We start from the raw sequence: 14,943 nt of genomic DNA, 5'->3' as shown, positions 1-14,943 counted from the left end.
AATTAAGCTTTTGATTCTCTTTCTGCCAATTAACAGTTATTACGAGACTTTTTCAACCAATTATAATTAAAACTATTCTATGTTTCTATATGTCTTTCATACGAAACAAAACAGTATTCATTATTAAACGTTTCCCACAGGTAAATTAAGTTTTTGATTCTTTTTCATCCAAATAACAGTTATTACGGTGCTTTTTCAGCCAATTATAATTGAAAATATTCTAAGTTTCTATGAGTTTAGCAAAACATCTAACAATTACTAAACTATAACCACAAGCTAACCAAATTTCTGATCATCTTTTAGCCATTTAAAAATTACTGCGGTGCTTCTTTTTCAAATTATAACTAAATTATTCGAAGTTTCTACACTCTAACAAATTACTGTAAAAAACCTTTTTTTACTGAAACAGTTTTCCCATTTTAGGGAACAAAAAATTTGATATACTGTTTCCATAGAAATAATCACCGTGAAATCACGGAATCATTATAAATATTCAAAATATTTCTCGGTAAAATGGATTTTACAGATGATATACCTAAAATGCTGGTACTTACAGTAATTCGATTCAAAAAAAAAGTTTTTCTTTACAGTTAATATGTTTTTCATTGGAAACCAAACATTTAACAATTATTAAACGATTCCCGCAAGCTAATCAGATTTCTGATCCTCTTTTATCTAAGACAGAAAATGCATTGATTCGAACCTTGCACGCAATGATGTCTAAAATTGGTAAGGAAGGGATATAATCGAGGACAGGTGCCATTTATACTGATAGATGGATCGCCACCACTCTCTAATCAGGCATACCCAGGTCCTGGTGTCACATCATTTTTCATCTTAACCCTGTAGTAATTGCTACTTCCCTTTTTAATACTCTAGAATAGAACAGTCATGCCTGTCAAATCTGAAACTCATTCTGTAGAAAGATTTTTTTTCTTCCCTCCATTCAAATTACTGGCTTTTATACCATGGTCTTTCATATCATTCGATTTGATTTTTTTCTTCTTCATTCTTTTGTACTTATGAAAGGAATCTGAAAGATTCGAAGAAGTCTCAATAAAGTGTGAGGTCTTCGGATGATTTCTGGGAATGATTTAAATCCATTTTGATTCAATTCATTCGATTCTTAAATTTTGGGAAATTATGTTAGGAAAGTAAGTCCTTGAAGGATTGCAATATTTCCATTTTATGAATTGCAAAATGAGAAAGAGTTATAAATAACAACGAAACACTATGAGTAAAGATATAAATAAAATCGACCATGGATAATTAAATCACTCTTATTTGTAGGTACCTAACTGATATATTGAGAGTGTGATTTACCCCATTTGAAGTTATTTTATTTTATCTGAAGCTGTTTAAAGCTGTACTTAAAGTTCGAATAGAACAATTTTCATTGGTTAGGGAGGGAGGGAGGATTTTTTTTACGTAGTTTAAAGATGAGATTTGCACTTGCAGAATAATTTATATGAACAGTTTTGCGATCATCTGATATAATAATTTTTCTCTAGAAAAAACAATTATTGTTTCAAACAACTAATTGAAAAGAATTCTTTTTTTTTTCTAATTACAAAACAAGTTTACTGTAGTAGATGCGTTTTAGAAGCGATGCAAACAGAACAAAAATTATTAATTAGTTGAAAAATAAAAAATGTAAATTTTTAAGTGTTATTTTGAAGAAATTATTCTTTCTTTTCTTCAGAAAAAGTGTCATTTTACAACAGTTTTAAGTTAGAAAACTGTTTTAGATTTGGAGCATGTTAGACTTCATTGTCTACAACAGTTTCGATTTGGAAAACTATTGGAGCATGATAGAACCACAGTAACAGTTTAGAACTAGAAATCAGTTTTAGCTTTCTGAATTAAATACCGATCTTGAGAGTAACCATCACTTACGTTTCCTTCTCTGTACTTTTCTGTTTAACCCCATATTACCTCTATTTTGACCTAACAATAATTTTTCCATTAAACCTATATTTTGTCTAAAATCAACTTTAACTTTCATGTTTGCATAAAATTTAAAAAAAGTACCTGTATGTTAGCCATCAAACTTGATAGATTGTTTCCGGAAGAAAATGGATTCCACCATGTTAACCTATAAAGAATAAGAAGAAAGAATTTTTTTATTTATTAAACTACTAATTAATATTTTGGAAAATTATTTTTGTATCATTTTATCGTTATGAATATGATCTTTTCAACGAAGTTACTAAACTTTGAATCTTGAAATTCTAAGTACTTTTCAAAATATTCTCATCTGAATATGTTATCTAGATATATAAATGTTTTCAACTAGAATCCATATTCGATATGAAGAGGACCCTTAAAGTAACACTATTATATATATATATTTGAGTTTTTTCGAATCGCATTTTAACTTTATTATTTAATCGATTTTATAAAGACTTAAAATATTACAGCTTTAGAGGTATGTAGCTTTTTATTTTTTGTCATACATTAGTTTTTAATTTGCATAAAGAATATGTTTTTCGAAAGAGAAAATTTTAAAATAAACTTAACATAAAGTGCATTCTTTTACCGTCTTCGTATTAACTGTAAAATCAATCTTTATGCCTGTCTTAAAACTAATTCACAAAAATTTTCTCCCTCAATCTGGAAGAAAAAAGACAGCTAATATTCAACGTTTATTTAAAATATTTAAAATTCAAAAAGAAAAAAAAATCCACCCCGTAATTCCGGTGGCATTTTCAAGCAATTAGAACGATTTCTAACATGATGAAAACAAAGAATATAAAACTGAAAAAAAAAAATCTCATTCCATTATAAATAATAAAAAAATACTAATTTTTTTTCCTCGGTGTGTTAAAAAATAAATAGGGAGGTGTCAGAAAAAATGTTGAAGTGTGGTAGGGAGATATAAAAAAAAGCAAACGATTCATAGAAGAAAGATGAAAACTGAAGTGAAGTAATGAAGAGACGGAGAAAAATTCTCTATCTGTCATTTAACTGGACTAATTTAAATCCCGCCGAAGCAAAACTGTCATTTTAATTTGTCGTTCAACTCTTAAATTACTGGGCCTGTCATAAAAGTAAGTAAAATTTCTTGAAGAAAAGATGACTTTTATTGCGGCTAAAAGACGTCCCCCTCCCCCCAGACTCTTGCCTTTCTTTAAACCATCGCGCTTGAAACCTCAAATTTTGTTTATTTTTTATCGTCTGTTTTTTCCCTTTTGATTAAAACGTTGACGAACAAAATGGAGCAAGTGCAGATTACATAAGATTTTTTTTTAAAAAAATAAGCGGAGAAATTACGATAGGTTAATTGAAGAAACCAACTTCGTGTGGGTATTGGATTTTTTTTAATTAATTTTTAATTAAAAAATTAAGGGACCTAATTAACTCTTCTTCATTATCATTCATTAAAATAATTCAATTATTTTAATATTAATTGCTGCTTTCATTTGAAGCCTATTTTAACCAAATTTAATATTTTTTAATAAATTCACTGGAATTATATATTATTTGGATAATCAATAGATATGTACAATTCGTACTTTAATTATTTTTTCTTCAATTATTTTAAAAAATAAATAAACGAAATATATTAACTATTTCTTCACTGGAATCACCAAAAACATGGAAATCAGGTCAACCATTAAAATTTTCACCAGCACAGTATGCATTACAAGCCATAAGGATAATTGTTTACGAATTTAAATACTTTGGCAAAATATTTAGAACTATTTTTCGAAGTCTCTGTCTTCACATGAAAAAATCCTTTTTAGGGAATAATATGCCATATTCGTAACTGCTCTCAGTTTGCTAACAGTTATTCATGATCATTTGGTTGAGTTTTGGTTTTCTTTAACTATCGTCCTTCATTCGAATTCCAGAAAACTCTTTAGGGAAAAATATGCCATACCTTCTCTGAGTTTGCAACAGTTATTCGTGACTGTTAAGTTGAGTTTAGGTTATTTCTAACTGTTGTCCTTCATGGTAATTCTAAAAAAACTGCCAAAAGTCAATTTAAGGAAAATAAAAAGCGTTTGTGATCTTCTGTTTTTTTAAATAATTACAAAGTTATTGTAACACTGCGTTATTTAAGTTCATAAAAATTTACGAATTTAAAACCATTCATTGATTTCGAAAATTCTCATCTTGAGAGGGGCGGGGGGAGTCCTGCCAAGTTTGCGATTTTTAAAAAATTCAATTACTTTTTAAATAGTTAAGTTATTTGTTCATTCTAAGAGCCCAGACGCTTTAGGAAATTATTGTACAGTTAATATAGTTTAAAATTGTCGCTTCGCGTTAAGTGGAGGGCATTATAAACAGTTTCTTTTTTTATTTCTCTTGAATAAATCTGACAGGGTCCATTTGGGACAGTTTAGTTCCAATGGGCCTTTCGAATCTTAACTACCCGGTATTACCTTACCCCACCCTTCCCTACGTACTGAACAGTCAACCACAAATTGTGGATGTCATTTGAAGTAATCGATAAAGATAATTAATGCATATATTGAGTCTATTGAAAATCTCTAACATTACTATACAATATAAAAATTCCGGATTAAATTCCGGTATAAAGTACGGGTACTTTGGGGGGAATATTCATAAATTGACTGTAAAATCCAGTTTTCCGTGAATTGTTGTACCGTAATTTTTACAGTAATATTCATCTAATTTGAATGATTTAGTGATTTTACGGTAATTATTATTATAAAAATCATGGTTTATCACACTTTTTAATTCGTAACATGTCCAGGTAAAAATGGACCTTGAGGTAATTTGATCCCGAAATTTTTACAGTGTACTTTAATTTTGATCATCAGAGAGGGATGGTGAAAAATACAACTTTGAACATTGTAACAGAATTAAACTAAAATTAAACAATTTCTTAGTTTTAAAATAAAGCTTAGGTTTTTGGTACTTAATTTAAGGGAATAAATTTTGGTAAAATTTTTCTGAAAGCAATTTTGAGCACCGTTAGAATTTATTGGATCAGGAAAATTGCATGTTTTGGGAGAAGTTGTGTGAAAAATGTTTGATCTGGAGCAGCGGTTCCTAACTGGTGTTTGGTGGAACGCTAAGATTCCGTGAGTTACGATTTTTTTTTTTAACCAGTAAGGAATTTTGGAAACTTGTAAAAGGTTTGTATCCAACCAATAATCCATTACCTGTTTCATATTAAGGTTATTTTTATGAAAATATTTGAGCAAAAATAAAATTAAAATAGGAAATTTAAAAAAAAATTTTTTTTTTTCCAAATACAATGCATTGAATAAATTGCTAAACGATATTTATTTAGAAATTATTGCATCAGTATTTCTCATCGAACTTTGAAATTAAAAATAAAATTAACAAAATCTTCAATTATGAATTATTTTTCTCTGATAATTTTTCTCACAATTAATCACAGTTCTTTTTTCAAAAGCTGTAATTCAGTTTTATTTCATTCAATTTCAATTCAAACGGCAAAAATTACTAGACTTAACTCGAACGTAAAAGTAAAAAATAAAGAAAAAAACGTAACCTTTGCACCCTTGCGAATTCAAATGCCTTACATAAAACCTAATTATAAAACTTATTGAGGAAACAATGAAAAAATTTTTTTGAATTGATTGCCTAGAATCTAGAGCATGTCAAAGCAAATAAGATGGAATATGGCAACAATTCATTGAAATACAATAATAACCCGATGTAATGAGTATTGCATACTACAAGAAATGCGTTATTACTACAAATTTCCAAGTTATCGTCAAAATGATGAGATTAAATGTACAAACATAAACGAGTTAAAAAGTGCTAGTCTTCAATTTACACAATTTTTTTTCTCAGAAAGCACATTTTTCTGCTCTTAAGTCAGCACATAATACCAGAAAAACTAAACAAAAATATTTCCAATATCAGTACAGAAAAGTGAAAACGGAACAAGATTTCACCTTTTTTGAACAATTATAACCCTTAACGTCCATAAAGCAAACTTATGTTCGGCCAAGTTATTTTTTTCTTACGAAAGAAAGGTTATATTTTAATAGATACCACCACGCACTCAAAGTTATATTTTTTCATGATTAAAAGACTTTCTAATTTCCCTTCAAATAAAATCATCATTCAATGTTATAGAGCATCGCCAATACCTGTCGAACGTTATAACACTTTTGTTATTTTTATTTCGATATCAACATTAAATATGCTTATTTGTGTATAACGGCAAATCCATCTGCTGTTGTAAATTGTATCTATAACATATACTCTATAACTTATACTGTACAGTGCGCAAGAGAACGAACTGACCATACTGTATAACTTTTGATTTAATGATCGGATCTTAATGTTCTATCAATTTTAATGGATGGAGAGAGTGACCCATTATGCTACTAGTAAGTGCAGATGATATTTTAAGCTATGAAATCAGACACAAAAACGTACTTTCCCTGAATAAGCATACCTTTTTTTCTTCGAAGGATTGGATTTCTGCCCCTTAAAATATGGGGGGTAGCCGCAATCTGCAAAGCATGGTCACGATTGTCTGATCAGCCGAACGGTCAGAAGTTTAGACCCCATAATGTTGATTTCACTTATTGCGTATTTCGCCATATCCGAACTTTCAAGCGAATTGAAAAATTTTTGTACACATTTATAAAATTCGTCTATCAAAAGATAATTCCATGTAAAAAATACTTTTAGTAAATATTTATTATTTTTTATTACTTTATTTAATAACAATCAAGAACATTTTGAATTCAAAGAAAACACAATTTTCACATGATTTTAAATACTGTAATTTTACACAGCACAATACAAAATTTGAATGAAATCGGTCGAATTGTTCCTGAGAAATCAAATTTAAAAAAAAGTTAGATACCTAAAATTTGATTTCTCAGAAGCTATTAGACTATTATTTAAGATATATACCTTCTTTTTTGCACTTTGTACATGAATGTTTAGTCTTCTAGTGACCACTGTATAAAATGGTAACAGTCAGCATCATTTATTTCACGATTTCTGCTTCTAATACACCAAATAAAAAACAACAATCGTATCGCATGGTTGTTCAGCAAACTTAATTTGAATTCATTTTCAAGCTCGTTATCAAGTTTTTTATTGCAGCCAAATTACAAAATCGTGATTAATTTTAAATCGCATTGCGGAGGTCACCTGCATCATAAAAATCGAACGAAAAACCTCTAAATGTCCAGAACAGACGAAGTTATAGTTGAAAAATAGCTTTTTACATCAACTACACCATAAAAAAAAGCCATCTCAATATAAACACTCATTAACTCAAGAATAAAAATCCTGAAATATTGGATATTAAGTTTCAGAATAAATATATATTTTGCGAGCAAAATTAATGAATACACGTATTAAAGAACAAGATAATAACATTTGCCGAAGTTTATTACGATTATAGAACCACTTATTACAGAATATCTTATTCATTGCCGACGACAACTAACAAATTATGTATGAATGCATCTGAAACGAGAGTTCTATATCGATAAGACGATAAGTAAATTACCGAACCAAGATTTACTAAGATAATAAAAATTTACGAGTTGCATAAATTTGCCTTACCAATCATAAATACTCCGCGGGCATAGTAAAACAGATGTCTTCAACTAGTAAATATCTTGATTTTTCTCCTCGTTCAAGTCGATACATCGAGTTTTTTGAAGGAAAACTTTCTAAGGGACTGTGCATATATCCTCCTAAAATATCAAAAAGCAATAATTTTGCAACAAATGTTAACAAAATAAAACTATATGTAATTTGCTTTCATGGTTGACATATAACCAACAGTTAATTATACCTTGCAACAAGAACTGACAAGTGACTATGTTTTTCTGACAGCTAGATATATTTCCTGAAGCATAACTATATTTTCTGACAGCTTAAGGTGTCTTAAATGCCTCAACTATGTTGATTTCTTAAACAAGTTTTATTTTTCTTTTATCGTTAACTATGTTTTTAAACAGATTAATATGTTCCCTAACAGGTTAATATGTTTTCAACAGGTAGTATATTTTTGATCGTGAACCCTGCTTTCAGACAATTAGCTATGTTTAATGATAGATAGCTACATTTTCAACAGGTAGTATGTTTTTGATCGTTAACGCTGTTTTCAGATAATTAATATTGTTTGATGATAGATAACTACATTTTCACCGGATAGTAAGTTTTTGATATTAAACCCTGCCTTCAAACAATTAAATATGTTTGATGATAGGTAGCTACATTTTCAACAGGTGATATATTTTTGATAGTAAAACATTTTTTCAGACAATTAAATATGTTTGATGATAGATAACTACATTTTCAACAGTTAGTATATTTTTGGTCTTTAACCCCGCTTTCAGACAATTAACTAAGTTTAATGAAACATAACATTTCAACATTATCATTTTCCACAGGTAGTTGTATTTTTTTTTCTGAACTTTACTTTCAACTTTTGTACAACTGGATGTATCCTCCCAAAATTTCAAAATGCAATAATTTTGCAAAACATTTTAACAAAATAAAACTATATGTAATTTGCTTTGATGGTTGACATATAACCATGTATATTCCGGCAGTTAGTTATACCTTGCAACAAGAACTGACAAGTAATGTTCTTCTGACAGCTAGATATATTTCCTGAACCATAACTATATTTTCTGACAGCTTAACGTGTCTTAAGTGCCTCAACTACATTGAATTCTTAAACAAGTTTTTTTTTCTTTTATCGTTAACTATGTTTTTAAACAGATTAACATGTTCCCTAACAGGTGAATGCATTTTCAACAGGCAATATAATTTTGATCGTGAACCCCGCTTTCAGACAATTAGCTATGTTTAATGATAGATAACCACATTTTCAACAGGTAGTATGTTTTTGATCGTTAACCCTGCTTTCAGATAATTAATATTGTTTTATGATAGATAACTACATTTTCACCAGATAGTAAGTTTTTGATATTAAATCCTGCCTTCAAATAATTAAATATGTTTGATGATAGGTAGCTACATTTTCAACAGTTGGTATATTTTTTATCTTTAACCCTGCCTTCAGACAATTAACTATGTTTAATGATAGATAACATTTCAACATTAACATTTTTAACAGGTAGTTGCATTTTCTTCTGAACTTTTGTACAACTGGGAATATTCCGTAAAATATAACTATTTAACAGATTATTGAACGTTAGCTGTGTTTGCAAACAAATACATTTTAATTTTTAATCGTTAACTTTGTTTTCAGATTTCCATGACAGATAATTACAATTTTAGCAGGAGAGTTATATTTTTGATCTTTGACTTTGCTTACAGACAACTCAATGTCTTCCTTAACAGATAACTGCATATCAAAAGGTTTTGGTTTCTTAATTACGTTGTCAGGCAAATTATTTTATTACTGTGAACTTTGCTAACAGACAACTACATGAGTCACAAAATGTGCCTTCCAACAAATAATTACAATTTCAGCAGTTGCCTGCATATTTGAAAGATAAATTTGCTATCAAATAATTAAATGTGTTTCCTAACAGACAATTAAATTTTCAGCAGCACGAACCAGCCTATAAGGCTGTCAGGAAGCTGACCACATTTCAGAAAGGTTCCTGATTTGAATCCCGGTCCAGAAGCACGGATGCTCATTCCGCCTCACAATGGAGGTAACGTGGGCCGGGATAGCCTGGTTGGTAGGGCACTGGGCCCATGTCCCAGAGGTCGTGGGTTCGATCCCCGCTCGCCGAAGACTCTCCGTGCAGTAAATGGTGACTGATGCATGTTGAATCTGTCGAGTCACTTAGTCCTCCATGTTCCCATAACAAATCATACCTCTGGGGGTGCTGCTCCAGGAGTTTCCTTGTCTTCTGGATTGGTTCAAAAGTACAAGGCTACGGAATTGAACATTAGTAGTCGTATACCCAAAATTGGGTAGGCTGTTCAACGACGGATATAATATAAAATATAAAATAAAATTGAGGTAACGTTGGCCCTCCAAATATACCCTCTGGTTGGTGCTCCCTGAAGGAGTGATCAACACGTTTGTCCTACTGATACCTGGATGATCTAGGTCAATATATAGGGGGGGGGGCATTAAAATGAAAAATAAAAAAAGATTTTCAGCAGCTACCTATATCTTTGATGGCTAACATCACTTTCAGATAGCTAAAAATGTTTTGGAACAGTTAATTTCCTTTTCGGAAGCTACCTGAATCTTTGATGGCAAATTTTGCCACCAGATAACTAAATATGTTTCCTAAGATATAATCAAAACCTATGTATTTTTTAACGTTAACTTTATCTGGTAACTAATTATATTTCTTAACAGAAAACTACAATTTTAACAGGAGTGTTATATATTTGCGTGTTAACTTTTCAGTTATATAAGGTTATCGTTAGATTTTGTTTGCAGTTAAAATTTCTTCTCATTTATTGATTTTTATTGTGTAGCACATTTTGTATTCCCGAGTTTAAATTATTTTCTTCTTCTGTACTGTCGATTATCGATACTGTTGATACTGTTGATATTTATACTGTTGACCTTTCAAGTACTGCTGTTGATTATTTTCAAATTAGGCAAACCGTTCAGATCATTACAATTAACAAAATGTTTTTACAGAATATTTTCTAGAAAACTACATATTTTATAAACTATACGATTTATAAAAACAAATATAGAAAATTATATAGAACCGTTTACTACATAAAGAAAAAACTTAATATTTAAAATTGAAGAAAATATTGAAAATGCCAACATACGCGTGCAGAAATGTTAAATTAGTTAACTACGCAGATACGCGTTACCACTTAATCCAGAAATCGTAAAAATAAAAAAAATAATCATTTTTTTTTTATAACCGTCGTTGAACAGCCGACCCAATTTTATGGGTTTACGACTACTGATGTTCAACTCCGTAGCCTTGTAATTTTGAACCCAATTCAGAAGACAAGGGAACTCCTGGATCGAGTATTGGGAGAAATTTGCCTTCGTGGAGGACTTTTTGATGGAGCTAACATGCATTTGCGTTACATGGAGAGGAAGACCACGAGAGCCTGGCGGCAAGGGGACTCTAACCCATGATTCGTCTACCACTGAGGGTATTTCAAATCAGCACTGAGGTTGGTGCAAGCCGGATGCGGAATTCGTATCGACTGGGATTCGAACCCGGTTCGCCTCATTGGAAGGCGAACGCTCTGTTCCCTGAGTCATCGCGGCTTAATAATAATAAATACATTGTTGTTGATTTACGTCGCACTAGAGCTGCACATTGGGCTATTGGCGATGGTCTGGGAAACATCGCTGAGGATTATCCGAAGACGTGAGAAAGAAATTGTATGAACAAAATTTAATAAAGGATAAATAAAAAGAAAAGGGACAAAAATCAGAATTAATTGTAGTGATGTGAGAAAATTTATCAATCCTATTTTATTTCAAGTGTCTCAAATTTAGTTTTTTCCTAACAACGCCGACATACGCAAGCGAGTAATAAGATTATATATGTACATTCCCTAAAAGATTTTGCAATTTTTATTACACAGCAGTGTAATAAAGTATAAATTTTATACGATTAAATGATAATATGATTCTTTGCAATCATGCCAATTATGTTATTTTATGAAGATGACTGTATCTACGGTGTTGTTTGAATAAGAAGAAACCATCCAATGTTTTTCCTTTTATTATATTCAATGACCCGTTCATGTCAAGTTCTTATCCTTGCCATAAATTAATCACCCTCATAAATTAACTTTTTAGCGATAAAAAGACGAGTTAATAATAACTTTTGATAAGGAAACTCATGAATTTTGTTTAGTGTATCCATATAATAATATATTTAATTATCGGCATCGAATATGCTTTCGTGTCTGTTTGATTTTAATAGTTTTCAGTAAAAGAAAAAAAAAAATGCAATGAATAATGATTTTATACGCACATTATATTTAACACCTTTAATTATCTGTGTTATTAAACATTGTTTATGTCTTGGTTGTCTGGGTCAAAGGAATAATTTATTACGAAAAATAATCGGGAGAGAAATTTAAACGTAGAATCGAAACTGTTAGTTTTTATTCAAAGATCTAAGGTTGCGGTGATTGGTTTTGGATATCAATGATTGCTTTGAAATTAATTATTGTTGATTTATTTAAAATTGATAAATGTTCTCCGAGCTAGTTATCTTTTTGTCAGAGCAACAGCTTTAAAATCCGGTAGGATGGTTTTCTCAGATTGCGTCGTCAGTAATTACCGCACTGAGAAAAAGTATGGTCAAAACTACTAGAATATAGTGAAATTTATAGTGTTTCTGGGTCTATGGGAACACCAAAAAGAAGTGTAGTTCTTAATGAAGCGCTTTGGTTGTAATTTTAGAAAAATTAACAACAGAATATAGTTTTATAATGCATGATAAAATTTGATAAAACTGGTAAAATATGATAATTTTGCCAATTAAAATTTTATATTTGGAAAAAAAAAATTTTTTTTTTCAGTGATTGAGACTTCGTGGTTCAAGTTTCCTTAAGCTCAGTTTCTCTTTTCTTTAAATATTTATTTACTGAAGAAATTCAAGCAGAATTTGCTATGAAATCTTACTTACGCAATTTAACGATCGCTCTATCCCCTGAGCCGCGATGGCTCAGGGAATAGAGCGCATGCCTTTCCAAAGAAGTGAGCCGGGATCGATTCCCGACGATGGCTAGTCGATACGAATTCCGCATCCAACTTGCACCGACCACAATGCTGACGTGAAATATCCTCAGTGGTAGACGGATCATGGGTTAGAGTCTCTTTGCCGTCAGACTAACCGTGGGAGGATCTCGTGGTCTTCCTCTCCATGGAACGCAAATGCCGGTTAGTTCCATCAAAAAGTCCTCCACGAAAGCAAATTTCTCCAAATACTTGATGAAAGAGTTCCCTTGTCTTCTGGATTAGATTTAAAATTACAAGACTACGGAGTTGAGTATTAGTAGTGGTAACTCCGAAAATTGGGTCGGCTGTTCAACGACGGTTATAAAATAAAATGTGCATCAACTCCTCAAGATGTTTGTCACAATTTTTAGGCCACCCCCTGTTATATCTAAAGTTTTTCAAATTTTACATTTCGTCAAATAATGGACCAAAAAATGTCCTTTAAAAAAATCTGTACAATTAGAAGCAAAATAGCTTTTTATATTTGAAATCTCCACACCAGGATCAGGCAAGAGCAAGTATTAATGCAATTAAAGTGTCTTTGAATAAATTCAACGCCACAACAAAGAAGTATTTGTAGAAATACAACAAAACAGCGTAATCAATTCCTGAGTAAACAAAAAGAACTTTTCGGTTGCTTTTACGAATCCAATTAAATTAGGAGCTCATTCCAAAGGTCAAAGTCTTAAGGACAATTAATTTAATTTTCGAAAGTGAAATCGTCACGAGGTAATTCATTTCAAGCTGACGGATTTGTCACGAATTATTTCCGTGATTCACGACAACATTTGTCAAAATCACTGTATTTATATCAACTTTAAAACTTTCTTAATCGGCTTTGAAACAATATACGGGATTAAGAAAATTAGTTTTTCCCCAACCAGTAATTAATTAATTTTATGTTTAATTTATCGACTTTTATTTGTTTTTTAGGTTACGGTGAATGAATGAAGCTCAAAGCCTTGACCAAACATAATTGAAGGTAATGGTTACAATTATAAATAAAAATTGATTGATAATTACAAACTGCGCTAGAATGTGATTACAATTCTTTAATAGGATGATTGATTGATGTTTTTATGTGCTTATAGTGTAATTGGCGGCGATATGAAAATCAAATGTTTATGTTGTATGGTAATTGTGATCATTTAAAGAAATAAAAAAATTATGCAATGATAAATATTTGAATTCATTATGTATTAGGAGTAAGTTTCATTCAAGATAAAATAATAAAAAATAAAAAAATAGCGCGTGGAGTCCCTCCGCGCGGAAGAAGTTAAACTTCGTAACCAGCGACGTTAATTGTAGAAGAATCAGCAGTCGTAGAAGGATCACTAGTTCTATTCAACGACTCTTTTTCCAGCTCCGCTCGCTTCCATGCTCTGTAATAACTGTAATATAGTGCATTTTTCCCTCGTGGACCTCTTGAACCAGTGGAAGTGCTTGTGGTTGCCTCATCGTCTCGCCATGGAAAATGTATTTGTATTAATAATGTATGTGAATGCGTCATAATGAAATTTCAAAAGATAAAACCTAACAATCAATTGATATTCACAAGAGACGTACCTTGACATAGCCTTAAATCCGTCGCATTGTCCGTGGGATTGTTTTCACTCATTTTTTACAATTGTTATCCACTAAATTTGAAAATTAAAAATACTATCCTATTAAGTATTGAGTATAGTTAAGTGCGGCGAGCTCCTATTAAATTGGGTATAATATGAAAAAAAGCACAACTACTTCCACTTACTAGGAATAACAGTTACCTTTTAGTTTAATTAATAAACTGAGCTTTAAATATGCTTACTAAATTCATAAACTTCGGTAAAACAACAATATAAATCATTTCCAAAGGAACTAGACTAATACAATTCCAACCTGGCGAGTAGCGACTTATAACAAGACGTTCGTTTGATGCTTTTACTTGTTGCTAGAAATCAGGTTCGCAGAAAATGTTGTTTACTAGTTAAATTTAGTAGGAATAACACGACCTGTGACGTAGGCTATAGTATACCCAATTATATGTGTATTAAAACAAACTAAAAAAATATTTATAGAAAAACAATATTTTTATGACTTTTATAATTTTTATGCTAGTGAGAACCAAAACAATATAGAAATGAATGAGGGAAAACTGGATCCTACCACGTGATTTCCCGGCCAATAAAAATGTAGCGTTAAACGTTTAACGCAACCTTGTTGGAAGTCGCATAAGAAGTATAACTTCAAAAATAATAACAAATTTTAATCATTATCCATTTCCTGTCTAGTTTATTTTCATGACTAAAAATTTCGGTGCCACTTTCACA

At 30.8% G+C, this 14,943-nt stretch overlaps 1 protein-coding gene across 1 annotated transcript in view; it reads right to left on the bottom strand.

Moving 5' to 3' along the window:
• The window catches only part of LOC110283308 (uncharacterized), a 408,935-nt gene that overhangs the window by 186,508 nt on the left and 207,484 nt on the right, over positions 1-14,943 (bottom strand). The window contains exons 4-5 of the mRNA XM_087152688.1: positions 7,540-7,673; positions 2,032-2,095 (exon numbers count right to left, since the gene is read on the bottom strand). Coding sequence (XP_087008814.1) covers positions 7,543-7,673 — 131 coding nt within the window. The 3' untranslated portion in view covers positions 2,032-2,095; positions 7,540-7,542. The remainder of the gene's footprint in view (positions 1-2,031; positions 2,096-7,539; positions 7,674-14,943) is intronic.

This window comes from Parasteatoda tepidariorum, chromosome 10, assembly GCF_982258835.1.
Source record: "Parasteatoda tepidariorum strain Cologne lab strain chromosome 10, Ptep-v5.0, whole genome shotgun sequence".
Lineage (NCBI taxonomy): Eukaryota > Metazoa > Arthropoda > Arachnida > Araneae > Theridiidae > Parasteatoda > Parasteatoda tepidariorum.
The sequence above is the reverse complement of the archived record's forward strand: the minus strand, read 5'-3'. Positions and strand labels throughout refer to the sequence as shown.